This window comes from Aquarana catesbeiana, linkage group LG03, assembly GCF_042186555.1.
Source record: "Aquarana catesbeiana isolate 2022-GZ linkage group LG03, ASM4218655v1, whole genome shotgun sequence".
Lineage (NCBI taxonomy): Eukaryota > Metazoa > Chordata > Amphibia > Anura > Ranidae > Aquarana > Aquarana catesbeiana.
The window spans coordinates 234,193,913-234,216,315 of NC_133326.1; the positions used below are offsets into that span (position 1 = coordinate 234,193,913).

Below are 22,403 nucleotides of genomic sequence, written 5' to 3' on the forward strand. Positions count from 1 at the left end.
TATTTGATGACAGAACTAGAAATAGGAAACATTGCTTGGAAGTGGGGTACAATTGTCTATTTTAGCCGAGTTCCAAGATGTATATTTTTTATTGCCCTTTGTCAAGCTGCAATACTTTACCTGTTTGGTACAAGCTTCACAGATGTAGCCCCCCCTATAGTATACACTGGAGCACCTGTGTGCCCCCCCTAATAAAAATGGTGTTCTTGTGTCCCACACTAGTGCTCCAGTGTCCAGATGTGAAAACAGCTGCTCAGTGTCCTCTCCTTACACACAATCTAGTTGGCATTTCATTCTAGTAACAAACCCATCTACACAAACAAATATTTGGCATCCAAGTAGGCCCAAAAAAAATGTGGGAAAATGCATATGGCCTAAACAATGGTGTTCTAGAGGCCAAAAGAAAAATGTTTGATACGAACGAATAATGGGCCCATGAACATTAAAGTTGACCTTTTTAAACGTTACAATTACTAAAAGCATATGGAGCAGAACGAACGGAATAAAGACAGAAAGAATATGAACACAGCACAACTACTTACTTTTTTGCAGCACTCTCCGGATCTTTCGGTACTGCTCTGGCTCTCTCAACTTCAGGTCCGACCACCGCTTCCTGAGCTGATCTTTAGATCTTCGTACCCCGAAATTCCTCTCCAGACTCCGGACCACTTTACCAATGATTTTGGCCTTTCTGATGTTGGGGTTGGGGTAAGGCCCATATTTTCCGTCATAGTCGGACTTCTTCATGATGTCTACCATCTCCAACATCTCCCCAAACGACATATTTGTGGCCTTAAAACGTCTCCTTCTGGATCGGGACGTGCCTGGATCCGGGCTTTCCTCCTCCTCCTCCTCGTTGTTAGAATTATCACGCACCTGTTGTAATTCCGCCATCATGCTCTTCCCCCACTGCGCCGAACGAAAAGGTGCGGGGAATAGACTAGAAAGAACGTCAGGGGCGGGCGGAGTTACACGCATGCGCAGTGTGTATAAAGCGTAACACGCGTGCGTATTACGTACGATCTGTGAGCAGAGGAAGGAGCATTGGACGCGCCGATCGTAAGAACGAAGGTAAGAGACAAACTTGGGCCTATACTGCTTCTAGATTGAGGCCTATATTGTAACAAGATTAGGAGAGTTTGGTCTGACATTAGGCTTTGTCTTGTGTTGTGTCTTGCAGTGAACATGGATATCTTAATGAGAGATACTGACTTCATGTCACTATTCATTGATATGCTAAGTGAGCTGCCCTGTCTGTGGGAGATTACCCACCCCCATTTCAAGAACCAAGCAAAGAGGAAGGCAGCACTGGAGCAATTGTGTGAAATTGTGAAGCAGGTGATCCCCACGGCAGACATCACTTATTTAAAGATTTTCATTGGTGGCCTGAGGAGCACATATCTAAGGGAGCGCAAGAAAGTCCTGGATTCACAGAGATCCGGAGCAGCAGATGACATCTATGTCCCCAGGATGTTGTACTACGACAGGCTGCACTTTCTGGCAGGCCAGACTGAACCCAGGTCATCCCTCTCCAGTCTTCCTTCCACGCTTCCTTCCCCCCCCGGCTGAGGCTTCTGACGCCCAACCTGGGCCTTCCAGGCCATATGTGGAGGAGCCCAGATTGAGCCAGGTATAGCATTCCTCTAAATATTTCTGCTTGTCCAATCAATGATGTTACCTAGATGTTAGTTGGGAGTACTAATTTAGGATTGTGATTGATGATGCAAAAACTAAAACCATATCCCTTTTTCATACACAGGGAAGTCTCAGCCAGGAGGTGGCCGGGCCGAGCCGGCTGGCTGATATCAAGGTCCCTCCACCCCCCCTGAAAACAGAAAGTGGCAGTAGGACGAGTGCCCTAGAGGAGGCGGCTATCAGATTCTTTTGGAGGGCTACAGAGGTCCTGGGAGCACCACACACCAGGCAGGAGAACATTGCTGCATTCATAGCCTATAAAATGCAGAGGATGGAGGAGGGCCAAAAAGCCATGTGTCAGGCCCTCATATCAGAGGCTCTGGAGAAAGGTGTGAGGGGCCAAATTACACCTCACACACAGCTTTGGGATGGTCCTCCTCCTCCTCCTGCAGGTCCTCCTCCTCCTCCTCCCTCTCCTCCAGGTCCTTCCAGTCCTCCTCCAGGTCCTCCCAGTCCTCCTCCTCCTCCAGGTCCTACTCCTCCTCCTGCCACATCTCCAACTGCACAGCCACAGCCCGGAAGGAAGTGTGAAAGGAAGACCAGAGAGTGATTGCCCTGGATCCAGTCTGGTCGGCCAAAAGATGCAGCCTCTTGTGGTACCACAGCCTGCGGACACAGATGTCATCTGCTGCTATCCGAGTCTCTCTGAATCCCGGACCAGACTGCCCTCCCTTACATATGGACTCCTCAGGCCACCAATTTTGATAAGGGTCACCAACAACAAACAATCTCCTTGAGATTAAATAATAAAAGATATCAATGGTGTTGGGGTAACTTGACACACAAAACACACACAAAAATATTCTGGAGTAAAAATAAAAATAACATTGAACAAAGATCAGCCTTGGAAAAAATCCAAACATTAAAGAAAAAAAAAGGCTTAAAATCAAAAAAAAAAAAAACATAAAAAATATAAAACTGTCAGATGTGACAACTAATAACAATATATTCAGGGAATCCCACTAAAAAAACACAAATAAAACTTTGTGAGAAGTGTGTGTGAACATGAGCAGCAAAACTACTTCATTCATTTGTCACATTATAAAGAAGAAGAGAGTGCGCTGTATTTTTTACATTGCAGCGTGACGAAAGTGCTGTATCCATTGTGAACGCTAAGTTTACCAGAACGAGCTGTCCCGTGTCGGAATTTCTTCTGAGCATGCGTGGCACTTTGTGCGTCGGAACAGGCCACACACGGTCGGAATTGACGCGATCGGATTTTGTTGTCGGAAAATTTTATCTCCTGCTGTCCAACTTTGTGTGTCGGAAAATGTCCGATGGCGCCCACACACGGTCGGAATTTCCGACAACACGCTCCGATCGGACATTGTCCATCGGAAAATCCGACCGTGTGTACAGGGCATTAGACTCCGCGCCCTAGGAAATCTTATGCTCTAACCCCAGTGGGATCAGTGTTGGTGTTCCAGCGGCCCTGCCTTCCTTACCACCCTGACTCCCATCCGCAGAAGTCAGCCGTAGGGTCCACTACCTTGTGGTGCACTCCTGATCCCAACGGTGTGCATCTGGTACCTAGCCTCAAGGTGATCTGACACGGTGATTTTAATAATGCTTAAAGTGAAATAATAAAAATGAAATATTCCTTTAAATATCGTACCTGGGGGATGTAATGAATTGTCGGGTCTCGGCAATATAGATAAAACCCATTGAAAAAAAAGACATGGGTTTTCCCCCCAGTACGTTACCAGGCCCTTTGGGTCTGGTATGGATATGAACCAAAATTTATGAACCATGAATATGAACCAAAAATGAAAAAAAAAAAAGTCACTTTTTTTTGTGAAATGATAGGGGTACAATGTACCCGTTATCACATGGGGGAGGCCGGGATCTGGGGGTCCCCTTGTTAAAGGGGGCTTCCAGATTCCGATAAGCCGCCCACAAACCCCCACAAGCACCGTCAAGGGTTGTGGGGATAAGGCCCTTGTCCCCATGAACGTGGAGACAAGGTGCTTTGGGGGGCTACTCCAAAGCACCCTCCCCATGTTGAGGACATGTGGCCTGGTACGGTTCAGGGGGGGCACTCTCTCGCCCCCCTCTTTTCCTGCAGCCTGCTAGGTTGCGTGCTCGGATAAAAGTCTGGTATGGATTTTGGGGGGACCCCTACGCCATTTTTTAAAATTTTGTTGCAGGGTTCCCCTTAATATCCATACCAGACCTGAGGGGCCTGGTATGGCTCTTGGGGGGACCCCGACACAATTTTTTTTTTAGTTTCGGGGTTCCCTTTAATATTCATACCAGACCCAAAGGGCCTGGTAATGGACTGGGGGAGGAACCCATGCCATTTTTTTCAATGAGTTTTATCTATATTGCCAAGACCCGACAATTCATTACAGCTGCGATCAGTTTTAAATTACTTTTTTCCTTTCGAAATGTCATTTTGCTGCGGTACTGTTCTAAACACAGGAAAACTGTGCCACTTTACAGGTATACTATAGACACCCCCAGGCACGATATTTAAAGGAATATTTCATTTTTATTGTTTCACTTTAAGCATTATTAAAATCACTGCTCCCGAAAAAACAGCAGTTTTTTAAACTTTTTTCCCTGGGGCAGGACCCAGGTCCTCAAACACTTTTTATGGCGATAAATTGCACATAAGCCTTTAGAATGAGCACTTTTGGTTTTCATGTTAATGTCCCATAGACTTTAACGGTGTTCCGTGGCTTTCGAATTTGCCGCGAACATCACATAATGTTCGCTGTTCGGCGAACACCCGATGACTTACGTTCGACTGGAACATTGGGCTCATCCCTAGTTAAAACCTGCACAGGGCGAGGGCAAAATATCCTCTGCCTCCCATGGTACAGTGCTCAGGCCTGGCAAATTGCTGCTCACGCCCTAAGCATTGCATTGTTCGAGGCTGTACATATTTTCCACGATATTAGGAATTACTATGTATCTGCAGTGGCACTGGTGGCAAATCTGGTGGCAGTGGGTAGGAGAGGAGAATGACAAAGTGCTCGCTATGCAATGCCATAGTTTCATTGTTTCTTTTTCTATAGATGGCCTTTAAAGTGGACCAATCAGTAATTTTACAAGTCTTCATAAATTAATTCCTGATATATCATAATATATAGCAACATGATAATGTTTCACAAAATTAAAATGCCTTGAAATCCCCCACGAGATCTAATGCTATAAAATTATACAGGCTGAATTCACACAGTGTATGGTGACAGATGTTTTATTGCATTGTAAAACATCTGTCACCGCAAGGACAGTTGTTTCCAATTGTTTCCTATGTGTCCCATCAACAGTGCAATGCAACCTAGAACTAGTAATGCAGACATGATGCACTTTATTGCAGCGCACCTTACAGAATCGCATGGCACTGTACGGGAGTGAAATGCATTCAAAACATTTACCATACCCTCCTCTTTTCTATACTGGAAACCACTATATAGTTGTCTTGATCACACTGTAGTAACATACAGTTACAAATTAAGAACATAGCTGTAGTATGTTAGTTCATACCAAAATGAACCAAGCTTTAAATCCCATCTGGGCTTCATTATATCCAGATAATTCAACCAACACTCCAGAGACTTGTTACAAAGAGAAAGCATAAAAACCAATCACCTAGATTTTGGGGCCAGGCAACCTTCCTCGAAGTGTACACATTTAAACGAGTATAATATATAAGTGCAATATACTGTATATGCATCCAAGAAAATAAAATCACAATGTCATAAAAAGGTGCTATTGTTCTGCTGCTGATGAAACGGTCGCTTGAAGAGCTTTCTATACAGCCCTAATTTCCCCTAGGCCAGCCATCTTACTTATCTTTATCCTTTCTTTGTCTTTCTAATCTTTGTTTAATTTCTGCTGCCCCCTTTTTACAGTTTGTAATTCACTTTACGAATGTCATTTAAAAAAATAGTGAAAGTTTTGTCAAAAGTCTTCTCTTAATAAGTATCATATGTAATAAGCCAATAGATGCTGCTCTCTTTATATGTGCACAAAACACTTAGGGCCAGTCCACACCATAGAAACGCAGTCTGGATGCATTCCAGATGCTTTTCTGCATGCGTTTTTTTTACGCTTTTTTGATGCAGCCCAGTGCTTTTTTTCCACCTCTCTTTTCTTAACCTTAAATAAAGACATGTGTGTTCTAGTGCGTTTTTCATGCATTTTACAGCGCTCCAGTACAGTCCAGTGCAGGTAAAATGCTTTTTCTGGAACACACTGGAACTACAAGCACTGATGTGATCTATGCCATTGAAAACCATATAACCTACTATCTATGCATTTTTGATGCAGAAAAAAAACGCACTGGACTGCATGTGGTGTGAACTAGCCCTTAGGAAAAAAATCAAGTACACAAAGAAGCACCTATCTCAATTATAGCAACAAGAAGAAAATGAAGCATAACCCACCATAGCCAACCTTACAAATCCAAACATCAGAGAATTAACAATATGACAAATCATCAACTGTGACAATAAACAATTTGGCCTATCTACCCTATATGCATGCATCTCTGTAAAGAAACAGGGATTTAAACACAATACCTGACAGTAAAAGCATGTAGGTTATGGGTAAAAAGGAATGAAGCAATAAAAAATCCTTTACTCAGGACATTGGGCAGAGCCATGTAAACCATTACTTCACACCCTGTTGGCCAGATACACCATCCAGAACTGCTGGTGTATTAGTGCAAATGTATACTAATATTTCACAGCCAATTTCCCCAAACTGCATACAGTTGTTTCAGTCTATTTGGTCATGATTATTGCAGTGTATAAAAACCATGGCTTCTATGAAAGAGGGTTAGAGATCCAACAAGTTTGTATAATCATACAAGATATAGGGAGAAGCTACAACCCCGTACCTGAAACTGTAGGAATTGGATCTACAGACATCTTTTAGCCAAGCACAAAGCCAGGGGTTTCTGCACTTTTCACTAAAACCCTCAATCACTAACAAACTCCAAGATACCATATTCAAAATTCTAACTGTTCTCCCCAAATTGTTTCCAAACGTCTCAGATCACTGATGGCAATATAACACAGATTGGGGGAACCATGTTTCACATGCTCTGGTCTTGCCCCAAACTTCAGCCCTTCTGCAGAAATGTCCTTAAAGTGGTTATAAACCATTTCATATATCCAGTGAAGTGAATAGCCTCAGATGATACACAGAGGTAAATGAACTCCTCCTGCATAAGTTTTACTTGTTTATCTACAGTCTTCTCTTGTCCACAACCCTTTAAAAGAGCACAATTGTGTTAAAATCCTTCTGCATCTGTGAGGAGTACAGAGAATGCAATGGAGAGCTGCATTTACAGCCCTTATACCCTGTGTGAGAGCTGATTGGAGGAAAGGGACACCCCCCCCCCTTTCACATAGGCAGGGGAACAAAGGAACATGCGGGGCTGTATGCTTATCACCCTGCCTGTGACAAATTGTATCTCATGTGTCAGGAAAACTTCTCAGAAGTGACTCATGCTGATAACAGAGGAACAAAGCACCAGAGAGAAACGACACTTAGAGCTTTGAAGAGAGACAAGTAAATGCTACAGATATATGTGCTTAGTACAAATTTTGTGACTGAGGTTTAAAAACACTTTAACATATCACAAAAAGTTAGACTACTCACTTCTGGAGGGTTCTTCCTTCCTTCTCCTACACAACTCTCATATGAAAACATAACACAGATCTGTCATCCAACACCTTTTCAAAAGCACCAAAGCCTGTATCCCACTGAAATAGGGGGACTCCTATCCCTCTTTGATATGCAAAGTGGAGGAGATTAGAGAAATGGAGGACCTCATACTCTCATCCCAAATTAAACACCACATATACTGCAATACATGGTTTTATTGGATTTATTTTGTTTTCCTGGATGAAGGTAAGACTGATTTTCAAAAGGTTCCTGAATTCTGTTGCCCATCTTATTCACAGCACAAAGAACTTTTTCTCACCCCTTACTTTTTTTTAAGCACTTTTTCTTACCCTTTACTAGTCTCCATTTCTTTTGTACCTCTGTCCTTGACTTACCTTTTTCTCACCTGATACTGCGAACCCCCTTACTTCTCTTATCCATTTCCTGAAAAACAGATATCAGGGTCATTGTGCCCTCTGCTTAACTGTCATGCCCTGGCATTTTCTCCAACCTCCTTCTACACATTTTCTTCCCTCGCCTTTGTGAATGTTGCCTGGAAGTGGTATTTTCAGACAACAGGCAATAGGAAACTTAGTTGTTGCAACCACCACGGTCAGTCCAAAGGTTGAGCTTGATTTTCTTTTTTATTATTCTTACTTAAGCAGACCATTCATGGAAACTTCACTTAAAAAAAGTCAAAGACTTACCTTAGACCCCTAAATTTGGTCTGTTTCCATAAGCACTAGTGACATTACCAGTAACGCTGAGGATTCTAAATCTCAGAAGAATGCTCAATTGCAGGGGACTGTACATTGAGGACACTAGTGAGGAAAGCCACTGTCCGGAAAATCAAGTTCATGACCACGCACAAAGAACTGCCCATGCGCATAGAATGGACCACAAAACTGGGGGAAAAAACAGGGCTGTGAGCATGCACATGAACATGCACATTTGAATTAGCTTTGGTGCCCAGTGGCCTTTTTAAAGCACTGCATGACTCAAGATCATTGACAAGTGGGACCCATGACGAGACCATGCGTGTTACTGTGATATACCCAGTTTGTCCTCTAACAGTTTGCCCTCAACCCCTCCGGTACCTGAGCTCTGGCTTGTTTCTTGACTCCGCACCTTGCTTATCCCTTTGGCGCATCTTCTGCCCATTTGATACTGACCTCGGCCTGGATACCATTTAAGTTCTCATCTTCTGACCCTATACCTCTGCTGTCTGCCCACTGCCAACTTCTGCCTGTCTGACCACGTTACTGCATCCTGCTTCTGCAAGTCCCGTGATGACACAGCAAGAGTTTATCTTCAGCTTACTTACTACTGCCCTTGCAACTCCATGTCCTGTCCTACCCTGTCTTCAACCTCGGGGGACAAACAGGAAAGGAGAAAAAAAGAGTAAAAGAGTGTCCTCTCATCAGTTTGGCCTTTACCAGGTAAGTGACAGCCACCAAAACAACTCAGAAGAAGTCACACTGAAACTGGAGTGACTATGAATACAGTAACTGTTGTACAGGTACTTCACTAGACACTAAGCTAGGTCACATGGACCCAGGAGTGGTCTTCCCTGGCCGGAAATATTTTTAATGCAAAAACAAGAAGGGTATAGAATGCACTTAAATAATAGTTAATTAATTCCTATGATAAAAAGTTTTGTTAATTGTTAAACAATGATGGATGATGGATTGATGTATATAATATATGTACATCATATTAAAATTTGTAAGCCATTATGCTGGCCATACACTGATTGAAATCCAGCCGTTTCAGAAGGGACTGTCTGAATTTCAATCAGTGTGTGCTTGTCCCTGCTTTACAGAAGTCGATTGTTTAATCGACTCCTGTCAAAAGGACGCGCTAGAAAATGTTTCTTGATCGCTGAACAGTGTATTCTGACAACAGAGAGTCCGGCTATCAGAATACAATGTCCTGGTGGGAGGGGGAGATTCCCATATCCACCTTGTTTGAGTGCATAGAGGATTCTGCTTTTTGTTGTTGTTGTTGTTGTTTAGCATGCTGGCTAAATAAAAAAAAAAACAAAAAAAAAAAGAACTTCCTATGGTAAGCTTAAGCATTAGCAAAACAATAGCTATAATTTACAAATGTGACTATACCCTCCTTTCCAAAATGCTTAAAGAATAACTAAAGGCAAAACTTTTTTTTTAGTTTTAGATGAAGCAGAGAGGATTAGAACACCTGTCAGTTTTTATTGCCGTCTGTGCCCCCGTTAAGGAGATTCCCCCTTTCTATTTGTCCTGTTTAACTTTATCATTGAAAGTAAAAGTAAAAGAAAATCCCAAATGTTGGGTTCTCTCCAGAAAAGTAATAGAGGGGACATTTTCCAATGGGGACACTCGTTCTGTTGACGTGGTGTCCCCAAAGAATTCCCTTAATTTGCAGGGATTTCCTCTCACTTCCTGTTTGGTTATGGGACAGGAAGTGAAAGGAAATATCTCCAGTGGGACACACATGGTGAAAAAAAATCTGACAGGGGCTATAACCCTCCTTTGCTCTATTCAAAATGAAAGTTCTATTTTAACCAGACACCTTATATTTTTCCATTTGAACAGCACACAACATAATTTATTCAATTTTGCCATAATGTTCTTTATATTATCCTCTAAAATTCTGTAACCAAACCTCTGTCTATCTTCTGTTATTCTCAGGCATGAAGAGCGACCCATCTCCACAGTTCTCTTCCCAGAATCAAAATTACAGGCGAAGTAATAAGCATGCTTCTTCAACAGTGTTACCAAGTAACACACCTGTGCTGTACAAGTAAGTTGCTGTTTGGTACATATAAGAACAAGTTTAAAATACTTACATTGAATTATGGTATCACTTCTATTCCCCAAAACAGAACCAACTTCTAGATCTGTCTGAACACCTTTATTCTTGAAAGATTGATTTGTATCTTCCACATCCAAATTTCCAGTTTCACATTTTTCTAAAAGAGAAAGCAACAATTCAGAATTGATTTGACAATTCTTTAATGGGCAAAGAAAATGTTGACCAGTTCATTATGCTGTCTATTGCAGTCCAGACAGAGCAACATCTTTCTACTAGCATCTGAACTACAAGAACAGAGAAATTCCAATTTTCTATTGAGCAGATTAGAGTGACACCGATCAAGTTACAGTATCTGAATGACAGATACAGACTGCTGCAATTTGAACTATAGGATCCCAGGCAGGATCACTTTTGATTCTGGTGGATCCAATGGATATTTCTTAATATCAATTTAAACTTTAAAGTACATTGGTTACAAAGTTTATTAAACATCATTCTTAAAAAATCAATTTTAGGTCATTCAAAAGCCTAATAGGTCCCACATACACATCCAGTCTGTTTGACTTCCACTCAAGGATAGAACCCCACTAATCAACACAATCCCTTATATATGGGAAGAAAAAAAAAATCCAGGCTGATTTATTATCTCCACATTTGTCATTTCCCTTCTTTGTAAGCAATCTATCCCCCCTGGAACTTTTCAAATTCATGGCATCCGCAGGCCTTCCATACCTACACACTTTTGACAAAACCCTTTCAAAGCCTCCAAGAGCCTCCAAGACTTTGCCCCCCCCCCCCCCCCCCCCATCCTTTTTGGTATGTACAAGTTAAACACTTGCTATCCCATCACACAAGCTAGTTTACATTCTATGAATGGGGATATAAATACACCTTTACCCCCTTCCTGCCCAGGCCAATTTTCAGCTTTCAGCACTGTCGCACTTTGAATGACAATTGCGCGGTCGTGCAACACTGTACCCAAACTACATTTTTATCATTTTTTTCACACAAATAGAGCTTTCTTTTGGTGGTATTTAATCGCCACTAGCGATCCAATTTATTGATTTATTTTTTGCTAAAATAACAAAAAAGGCCAAAAATTTTGAAAAGAAAAACAACTTTCATATTTTGTTAGGTAATTTTCTCCTTCATTGATGTGCGCTGATGAGGTTGCACTATGGGCATGGATATGTTGCACTGATGGGAACTGATGAGGTGGCACTGATATGCTACACCAATGGGCACTGGTGGGCACTGATAGGTGGCACTGATAGGTGACACTGATAAGGAAGCACTGATTAGCAGCACTGGTGGGCACTGTTGAGACTGCACTGATAATCAGAACACTGATAATCAGTGCCCTGATTATCATTGTACATGTCCCTTTTACACAAGCTCTCTTCATTCCTCATGCTGTTAGCATGAGGAAACGAGTGCTGATAACCTGCTTCTGTTTACATCCGTGATCAGCTGTGATTAGACACACCTGAATACATGGTAAAGAGCCACTGATTGCCTCTTTACCTCAATCTGTGACCAGCAGTGTCTGGAGGATACCATGATCATAGAGCGGGCACGATCACAGGAAGTCATCATATGAAGGCCTCCCAGAACTAGCTGGCCACACTGTAACCGTCATTCAGCTATAGCATGGTCGGGAAGTGGTTAAGCAGCATTAAAATTAAACCCAAAACACAAACAAACATTTATTATATTGCAGCTTACAGATTCTTTAACCACTTCAGCCCCGGAAGGATTTACCCACTTCCTGACCAGGCCATTTTTTGTGATACGCACTGCATCAATTTAACTGAAAATTGCGTGGTCGCGCAACGCTGTACCCAAACAAAATTGAAGTCTTTTTTTTCCCCCACAATAAGAGCTGTCTTTTGGTGGTATTTGATCGCCTCTGCGTTTTTTAATTTTTTGTGGTATAAACAAAAAAAGAGCAACAATTTTGAAAAAAAAAAACATTTTTTTACTTTCTGCTATAAAACATTTCTAAAAAAAAATATAAAAAATCCAATTTATTGATCAGTTTAGGCCGATATGTATTCTGCTACATATTTTTGGTAAAAAAAATAAATAAAATAAAAAAAAATAAATAAATCGCAATAAGCATATATTGATTGGTTTGCACAAATGTTATTGCGCCTACAAAATAGGGGATAGATTTATGGCATTTTTATTATTTATTTATTTTTACTAGTAATGGTGGTGATCAGTGATTTTTAGCGGGACTGTGACATTGTGGCGGACAAATCGGACACCTAACTGACATTTTTGACACTTTTTTGGGGAACCAGTGACATTATTACAGTAATCAGTGCTAAAAATATGCACTGTTTTTGTACTAATGGCACTGGCAGGGAAGGGGTTAACATCAGAGGCGATCAAGGGGTTAAATGTGTTCCCTGCAGGTGTTTTCTAACTGTATAGGGGACTGTGTGACTGGGGAAACACACAGATCCATCTTCCTGCTTAGAAGAAAGACAGGATCTGTGATCTCCCCCTGTCAGAACGGAGATCTGCCTTGTTTACACAGGCAGATCCACGTTCTGTTACTGCGGGGAACAATCAAGGGTGGCCAGAGGACATTGAGTCCACCAGACCTGCTGATTGGCTCCCCTGCTGGCCAATGGGAGTGCGTGCCTCTGGCGGCGTGCGCACACCCAGAAAAGCTAGTACTTGAGCTGACGTACAGCTACGGCGATTTGCAGTATAATGGCGACGGCTGGTCAGCAAGCGGGTAATGTGGTGGCTGCATTCGTTTTCTTTTTAAGCTTCCTTTTTTTTCCAGATAACTTTTTATTTAAGGTTTTACAATTTTACAACAAACCACAATTTTAATACAAATCACAATGCACTTTGATAGCCATACATTTCCATAGTACTAGTACAAAAGATTTCTAGCACTATACAAAAATAATAATAAGGCCAATTAACAAAAATCAGTTTAATATACAAATAGGTCACTTTCACAGCCTTAATGCATTAATGACTTTACTCAAAGTTCTCTATGCTTAGAAATACGACTAAAGCCTGGTACACACGATCGGATTTTCGTCCGGGAATTGTGTAATGACAGACTGTTTGCCTAAAATCCGACTGTTAGTACGCTCCAACAGACAATTGTTGTCCAACTTTCCGCCAACAAATGTTGGATGGAAGGCTAGTAAATTTTTAGGTGGACAACGGTCTGTTGTCAGATTCTCCTATCGTCTGTACACAAGTCCGTCACACAAAAGTCCAAAGTACAAACAGGCATGCTCAGAAGCAAGGACGAGCTGGAAGCGGTCTGTCTTGTAAACTAGCGTTCGTAGTGGGGAATTAACATTTGTGACGCGGCAAAATATGAAATCTCGAAATGCAGTGCATATTCTCTTCTTCTTTAAATGAATAATAATGAAACTGCTTTGCTGGTGATACTGATGGGGATCTGCCAAACGTATTTTCAAAGGCTTTTTTTTTCTAGTGATATCAAGAATAATAATATTATTATGCTTGTTTTTTTTGTTTTGGACAAGTTACCACAACACCATTATCCCCTAATTTTAAAGATCAAAGATACAACTAATTTTACCTTGTATTTTTTTAAATGTAACTGCCTACTCCCAAACTGTCATTTGAATTAAAACAAATAGCCAAGTATTATTCCACACATTTTTTTTTTATTGTGCATTAAAAAAAAGAAAAAAAAAATCAAATTAGAGATGCTATCTTCCATCCAAATATAAAGAACTTAACCAAAAAGTGCATTCTATGCATACAAAAATATAGAAAATATAACAAATAAAATAATTTTTCCAAACCAAAAAAAAAAAAAAAAAAAGTAATTGAAGGGCTGAAAATCCCCAGTCTAGCGGCCTTGTTGGAGGTCTTGTGTCTGGTATTGCCACTGTCCGCCATGCTGCTGTGGTGGGTTGGGTGGCTGTGGTGGTGGAGGTGGGGCCTCAAAATCAGAAATGTGTGTTTTTTTCCGAAATTTGGCCCCTCTCCACTTGCTGTGGGGCTGCAGGATGAGTTCCTCACAGCTTCTCCTTTGCTCAAAAACCATCTCCCTTAATTTGTTTACCGTCAGACACCCAAATGCCTCAGCCGCATCTGATTCTGTTCATATGGCAGTAGTGGCCTGGCTGAGGAAGGCAGCTGTGGCCTCGTCCAGATTCCTGCTCTTCCTGGCCCTTTTAGCAGGAGGGCGTAGGGGAGGGATCTGGGACTCCATCTGGCTGCTGGCCACGGGCTCCTCCTGACTGACACTTTCCTGTGTATGAAAATGGGACATAATTAGAATCTTTTTTAGGGTTTGGTCATCAATCACACACAATTTTGATCTCCTCACTGTTGCAAATTGAATGTGGACAAATAGAAAACACTATCATTCTGACCCCAGCATTTTTTATTCTTGTACAAATCATTTTTGGTCACTACTGTCTATTGATATGGAAACCACTTTGTTAACGCAGAAATATTTTAACAATAACATCTAGTTATCATCATTGTATTTTTGGATACAAATATGCTATACCTGGGTTAAGCTGGGCTCCTCCACATCTTCATCCTGTGCAGCAGGACCTGGGTGGACCTCAGAAGCTGTGGCCTCAGCAGATGTCGAAGGGAGTGTAGACAGCGATAGCCTGGGATCTATCTGGTTAGACAAAAAATGCAGGCTGTGTAATACCACAGCCTGGGGACATATATGTCATCCGCTGATGCTCCAGATCTCTGTGAGTCCATTACCTTGTTGAGCTCCCTTTTAAAAGTTCCTCAGGTTTGATATTTTTGTCTTGACATAGTTGATGTCTGCCCTGGGGTACACTGGCTTCACCAACTTAAGCAGTTTCTCCAACGTTGCCTTCCTCAAGATTTTATTTGAGTAGTCTTAACTCTCAACCTTCCAGAGACAGGTAGCTCCCGGTACAGGTCAATGAATTGTGGCAAAAAAGTCAGGCGCAGTAAATGTATGCATCATGATAAATGCTATGATGCCTGCAAGACAGAACACAAGACAAAACATAATGTCTGGCTTAACTCATAAGCTGCTGCCTATCTAGGCAGTATATGCCACTAACCACCTATGCCTCAATTTCCAATTGTTCCTTCGTTTTCTGGCTCCTTTCGTGCGTTGGTGATTTTGATCGTTTGTCCAAGATCATTCCTACGGCCGTTCCATCGACCGTGTTTTATGGCTTTATATATACTGCGCATGCGTGAATCTCCACTCTCAATGCGTCATGACGCTGGGACATGACCATCTCTCTTCTGCATGTGACACACACGGCAGAATATTCGAGAGGGACAACATGGCGGATTTGGTGGATTCCAGGCAGCCCTGCGGTGGTGTAGCTCATAGAAGGCACAAAGCAACCCCCATGAGCAAGGATAAAATGGTGGAGATGGTATGCAACCTAGAGAAGCACGACTACGACTGCAAGCTGCGCAATTACGAAAGGCCCAACACCCGAAAGGACAGCATTTTGGAGACTGTCGTCGCCGTTTTGCAGGGCGATTTTTCGGTGCAACGAACAAAGGACAAAAATCATAAAATGATGGTCTGATCTCAAGCACCGTGAGCAAGACCAAATGGAGTCCATACATAAGATCATCAAAAAAGTAACCAGTATTTGTATCTAACCAATATGGATATGTTTATATTAGCTGTCTGTATATGTGCTTTGTCCAAGTAGCTTGAGAGAATTATATATAATGTTTTCTATAATCTTTGTCTGAATTGTTATTTTAAGACCTCATACACACAGGCTGTTAAAAAAACGTTATGAAAATGCCAGTATCTTTGCAGTGATTTTTTTTAACTTCTCTAAGCTTTTCTCAGCGTTTTTGCAATAGCGGTTTTTAGCGTTTTTCAATGGATCAAAAACGCTAAAAAACGTTGGTGAATGACGTTTTTGAGCGTTTTTCAGCGTTTTTCAGCGTTAGAGCGTTTTTACAGCTGAAAAACGTCTTTCAGAACCCACTGGTCCTGGGTTTTTTTTACAGCTTAAAAACGCCTATGCCACTTGCAGCTCAAAAACGCCTAGGTGGGCATGAAGCCATAGACTAACATAGACAGGCCTTTTTAAGCTGCAAAAAAAGCTCAAAAAAGCAGCTGTAAAAACGTCCATGTGCATGAGGACTTAAGATGAAGTAAAATAGCAAGCAGATATGAACATTCTTATTTGTTTCTGTTTTTGGACATTTCTTTATTTTTGGAACTTATTTTTTTCTCTTCTTTCAGCAGGGAGGCACCAAAAAATGAGGCAACAGCCAAGCCACCAGAAGGGGCGAAGGGAGGCTACCCTCGCTCGGGCCCCAACAGGGGAGGCAACAAGGCCATCTTTCCACCAAAAAAGTAAGTGACAACTTCAAACACACTAATTTAGCCACCGACAGGGGTGATTCTAGGTGGGTCAAAGGCCATGGGCTTAGGGCAGAACATAAGGGGTAAAGAACACTTTCTGGTTGCTGCCTGCCTCATCTGTGCCCATTAATGCAGCCTTGCTAGAGGAGAGGCCCTGGGGATCACAGTCACACAGAGTCATGCCTGCTAGAATGATCATCATATATCCCCTATCCCATAGGAGACAAGAGGGGTGAGGGGCAACTGCGGGACTTTTTTCAGTGCTGGCACTTGTCCGGTATTTGCCCTCTGTAAAATGACATCACCTTCCCTTTTCTATGCATTTTTCACTGTAAAAAAACACAGTTCAGCATGGTGGAGTCCACTAGTCAGGAGCAAACATTGTCATCAGACCAAGTACCCAAGTTTTGGAGACCCAGGCACCAGGGCCATGATGACTGAGTAGTTGCAGTGTGTACATTCCTAGTAGTGTAGGTGTCTGAAGGGCAAGCAGGTTGCAAGCAACAATAGACTGGCTAGGTAAGTATTTCCTGAATTTGACTAGTAACTTGACCATAACTCACTATGTAGGGCCTCAGCCACTTGACCATCATTCCCTTAATCCTTTTTTGTCTTCTTACTAGGTCATGATCTTCCAAGATGCACAATTGGTCGAATGAGTGCAGATATGTTGCATTGTTTGAAGGATCTGGAGCAAATAAAGGAGGCTGCCACTGTTTTACAGCGAAGAATCAGAGATTTTGTAGACATGCTTGCTAAATTCAAATTTCCTCTTGTCTGTTCGGAAGTTTCTTGTTCCACTTGTTGGCTCCTTTTTGCACTTTTAATATTCACCATGTTTTTATGACTTTTAAATTAAAAAGTTTAGTGTCCGAACTCAGTGTTTCTCCACTCCACTCCTCTATGTGCCCCACGAGGTCCTGTTTTCTGTATTTTGTCTAAAAATTATTGTGTGTATTACTAACATTGAAAATGACAACGTCACCTGTGCCAAATTCAACAAATATAGAAAACATGACCTGGGTTTGAATCTTGAGAAGGAGAGTTGGGAAACACTGCCCTAAGTAATGTGATTTGTAATCTTTCTTTGTTTTGAAGAATAGCAAAGCCAAAATTTGAAGACGCACACAAATTATGCCTTAACATTCTTATTTCCCTCGTGATCCCATGCCTAAAATGTGTGTATTTCCATACATATAGTTTGCTAAAAGCCCCAAAACACACAATGTGTCAACATGTGCTATCTACCATCACTGAGTAATAATGGATGCGTTTTGGGGGTGCAACCCCTTCCTCATAACTATTGAAGCTTAGAGGAAGGGGTTGCAGCCCCGAAACACGTCCATTGATACCCCGTGATGGGAGCTAGCACATGTTGACACACTGTGTGTTTTGTGGGTTTAGTAAAAAATTTATTTGTAACTACACACATTTGTGGCATGGGATCATAAGGTTAATTTAATTGTTATGCCTCTACCTGTACGTGGCTTCACATTTTGGCTTTAAAAGGGGTGAGATCACCCCATATGAGGAAGGCGACATTCACACAGCCTTGGGATACTAATGTCTCATTTGGCCTTCGCTTTACCAAAATCTAACTTTGGAAGTTCCTGAGTTTGGGATGTGTATCTAATGTTTTTGAACATGCCTGTTTAGCCACAAAAAAGGGGAAATAATGCAAAACATACTTACATATTTACATATATTAAACATATTTTTACTAAACAATGTGTGGCTTATTATTTCAAAGCTCAATACCAGTGTATTTGTTAAGTTGTAGTTACAGTGACAATGTGGCCAACTCCTGCAATTTTTAGTCCTCCTAAAAATTACAAGAGTTGAAAAGCCATAATATTTTTGAACTTCATGCATTAGATCCATTAAGAACAAAAACATTGTGTGTGTGTAGCAGACCTGCAGCACACCATAATAGTTAGCTGAAGAAGATATTGTCACCTCATGTAGCAAGTAAGGTACATTTGCCCTATTGGAGTAAGTGGCCAAAATAAAGCCCATTTGTGAACATATTAGACAGATAAGAAACACAGACAACAGTAGTTCAAATGAAATATGAGTTTATGATCTTGAAATAATATTAGGCATAATCCGCTACAATTTCCTGCCAAGCCACTGCTACTCTACCCACAAAATAATCTAGGTATTTCTGCCGTGCATCTCTGGCAATTTGTGAGGGCAATCTAGCACGGGCATTTTCAAGAGCCGTCAGCATGCCCACAGACAGCCGAGCTGCAGCCTCTTCAGCTGGGCCTGCCACTGCAGGGTCCACATCACTTGGCAGTGAGGCAAGGTAGCTGGTCACATTCCTTCTTAAAAAAACATGTAAAATACAACAGCACAGGACCACATGGTTGATCTTGTAGAGTACCAGGTTGACTGGAGTCAAAACAGCCTGAAATGACTCAATAGGATGCCAAAGGTGTTTTCGACCACCCTTCTGGCACGAGAGAACCTGTAATTGAAGATTCTCTGCTTTGGGGTGAGGTTCCTCATAGGAAATGGCTTCATCAGATGTTCCTCCAGAGCAAAAGCCTCATCTGCAACAAAAACAAAATCGAGGCCCTTAACATTCTCCTCAGCAGGTGGCAAGTTTAAGGTGTCATTCTGGAGCTGCTTGTAGAACTCTGTTTGTATAATCACGCCTCCATCAGAGTTGCAGCCATTCTTCCCAACATCCAGATACAAAAACTCATAGTTGGCAGACACTACAGCTAGCATGATTATACTGCAAAAGCCCTTATAATTAAAATAATAGGAGCCAGAGTTGGGTGGTGGGACAATCCGGACATGCTTGCCATCAATAGCACCACCACAGTTGGGAAAATCCCACTGATGGTGGAACTGGGCTGCAACGTCCTGCCATTGCTATGGGTTGGAAGGAAACTGTGGATTAAAAAAAGAAAAAAATACTACTTCTGCACATAACACTGCAAGCAAATTTGACTAAACATGCTTAGCCAACATAAGGAGAAATTTTAAATGAGTATTTAAAGACAAGGTTAAGGTCAATTTATCTGATTCATCTGCCCCTCTGGTGGCCCATTAGCAACCTTTTAGGGTAGGGGGGAGGAAATGGGTAGATATTTTGGACAACCCTCTCCACTTCCAGGACAGCTGTTTGCACAAATAATCGGGGATACTTTAGACAGCCACTCCTTACTTACACTATTGGCAGCCAAGTGGACAGGTAAGAAGTGTCATAATCTAAAAATATGGATCCACACTGTCCAAATTGCAGCACATTTTGAAATTCTGAAAATATCTATCAATATAATAGGAGCCCAAAACTGTCTACATTACAATTTGTAGGTATTCAGGCAGGCCCTTGCACTACATAGTTGGGTGAATTTAGATAGAAATTTAAACACAAAAGAGGGATAGTGTGTATGGGTTTGGCAAAGTCAGCAGATAGAGTATTTGTATCTGTTGACTTTGCATATTTGGGGGGGGGAGGTAGGGTTCTAAATGAGTTTGTGCCACAAAAAATGGTCTCTTGCGCTCTGCCTGAATTTGAGGACAACAATAACTTTGTACACATTTTAGGGGTTGTTTAGGGTAAGCTCCAAAATGTAGCTTACACAAAACACTGTGAAGTTACTAGGCTAGGTGTGTATGGGGCCATGATAACATACTGGGGAGGTTAATTAAGGAAAATATGCATGTATGCCAACAAAGGAGCAGGAAAAGCTTACAGCATGCATGAGGACAAAGAGGACATTCACAGCATATTACACTATTGATAATTATGTAACCAACAAATTAAGACAATACATTAGCAAACATTAATACATAGAATGTGATCTTAAAAGGAAAAAACTTTACCCGAATATAGTCCTTCTGCAGTACTTGAATAATGGCTGAGCAAGTGTCTGCAATAATGAGTCCCAGAGCCTGGGGGGAGATCCCAGTGGTAAACTTAAGGTCCTGGAGACTTTGTCAAGTAATGCAAGGTGGCTATAAGCCTTTGCTCTGTAGTGATAGCAAGCCTCATGCATGTGTCCTGCTTCTTAATATAGGGGGTCACCAATGGCAAAAGTTGGTGAAAGCAAGGGTCCGTCATCCGGAGATAATTCCGAAAATCATCCGAAAATCATCCGGATTGTTCTCCTGAAGCTCCTGCAGCAAAGGCATATGACATAATTGGTCACGATTAAGCAACCAATTTTTGGTCCAAGAACTCCTCTTCCTCCTGTTCCTATACTGTACTTGGGTCAAAGCAATAACTCCAAGGCCAATAATAAATAACACGTTATCTCCTCCGAATCCACAACATGTCTGGTTGGCGAACGGCCATTCAGAAACAAACTGAAAAGCATGAAATGAAAAGTGCTAAATGAAAAACGCGAAAAGAAAAGTGCGAATCAACACTCACCAAACTTTTACTAACACAAAATTAGCAGAAGGAGCCCAAAGGGTGGCGCCTGACAATTGAACTTCCTCTTTATCGGCTTGCAGTACATCTAGTACGTCACTACGTTTGTGTTTGTTGGCAGACAATTGTGTACCGTTTGTATGCAAGACATGTTCACAGCACACGCCCTTCGGACAAAAGTCTGACGCTTTGTTGGCCAACAATCCGATCGTGTGTACGAGGCTTAAGATGCCATACACACTATTAGATTTTCTGCAGCTTTTTGTCTTCAGATTTACCAAAACCATATAATATGAGGTCAAACCTTAAGAGTTTCAATTTGTCTGCAATCAGGCAGGCCCTTGCACTACATGGCTTTGGTAAATCTAAAAAAAATCAGACAACAAAAGTTGTATGATGTGTATGGGGTCTAAAGCCTCGTACACATGATTGGATTTTTGGCAGGGAATTGTGTGACAGACTGTTTGCCTAAAATCTGACCATTAGTACGCTCCTTCAGACAATTGTTGTCCAACTTTCAGCCAACAAATGTTGGATGACAGGCTAGAAAATTTTCGGCGGACAATGGTCTGTTGTCAGATTTTCGTATCGTGTGTACACAAGTCCATCACACAAAAGTTCAAAGTACAAACACGCATGCTCGGAATCAATGCTCACCAAACACGGCATTAGCAGAAGGTGCCCAAAGGGTGGCGCTCAAGAGCTGAAACTCCACGTGGTACGTCGCTACATTCATGTTTGTTGGCTGACAATTGTGTGCCATTAGTATGCAAGACAAGTTCCTGGCATACGCCCTTCGGAAAAAAGTCTGACGCTCTGTTGGCCAACAATTTGATCGTGTGTACGAGGCGGCTTAAGGCCCCATACACAATATTAGATTTTCTGCAGATTTTTGTCCTCAGATTTACCAAAACCATGTAATATGAGGTCAAACCTTAAGAGTTTCAATTTGTATGCAATCAGGCAGACCCTTGTACTACATGGTTTTGGTAAATCTGAGGACAAAAATCTGCAGAAAATCTAATAGTGTGTATGGGGGTCTACAAACCACCATTTCTCATTGACCATTCACCATCACTACCGTAATCAATCTAAAGGCATACTGTAAGTATTACAGTGCTTAATACTTAAATCCTAATTGAATAGTAGAGAGCCGAATTGAGCAGTCTACATGAGTAGAATGTTGCGGCCTTCTGAAGGGAAAGGCAGATAAAGGCATGGTCAATGAACTGTGATAGGTATTGTATTTACATTTTTTAATTATTAAATGTCACAAAATGTCCTATGTCTTCTATATAAATTGTTTTTATGCCACTATTTAAGGCAAGAGGAATATTAGGAGAATACACTATAAAACTGAAACAAAACATTGTAGACATGAGAAATTAATTTCCCATAAAATATAAAGACTACCGCACAGACAACAAAAATTTTGTAGTAGCTAAAGTTTCGATTGCTTCTGGACCATGGATTTGCATGCACTATCCCTAGTAAAATAAATAATTTTTTTCCAATGCTTGATCAGCTTTGTAAACAGTAAAAAGC

The 22,403-nt window shown here is 41.5% G+C and overlaps 1 protein-coding gene across 4 annotated transcripts in view; it reads right to left on the reverse strand.

The window, feature by feature from the left end:
• Positions 1-22,403, reverse strand: part of MDFIC (MyoD family inhibitor domain containing) — a 280,871-nt gene that overhangs the window by 116,310 nt on the left and 142,158 nt on the right. For all 4 annotated transcript variants that reach the window (XM_073619853.1, XM_073619852.1, XM_073619851.1 and 1 more), the window contains exon 3: positions 10,145-10,267. In XM_073619853.1, coding sequence (XP_073475954.1) covers positions 10,145-10,267 — 123 coding nt within the window. The remainder of the gene's footprint in view (positions 1-10,144; positions 10,268-22,403) is intronic.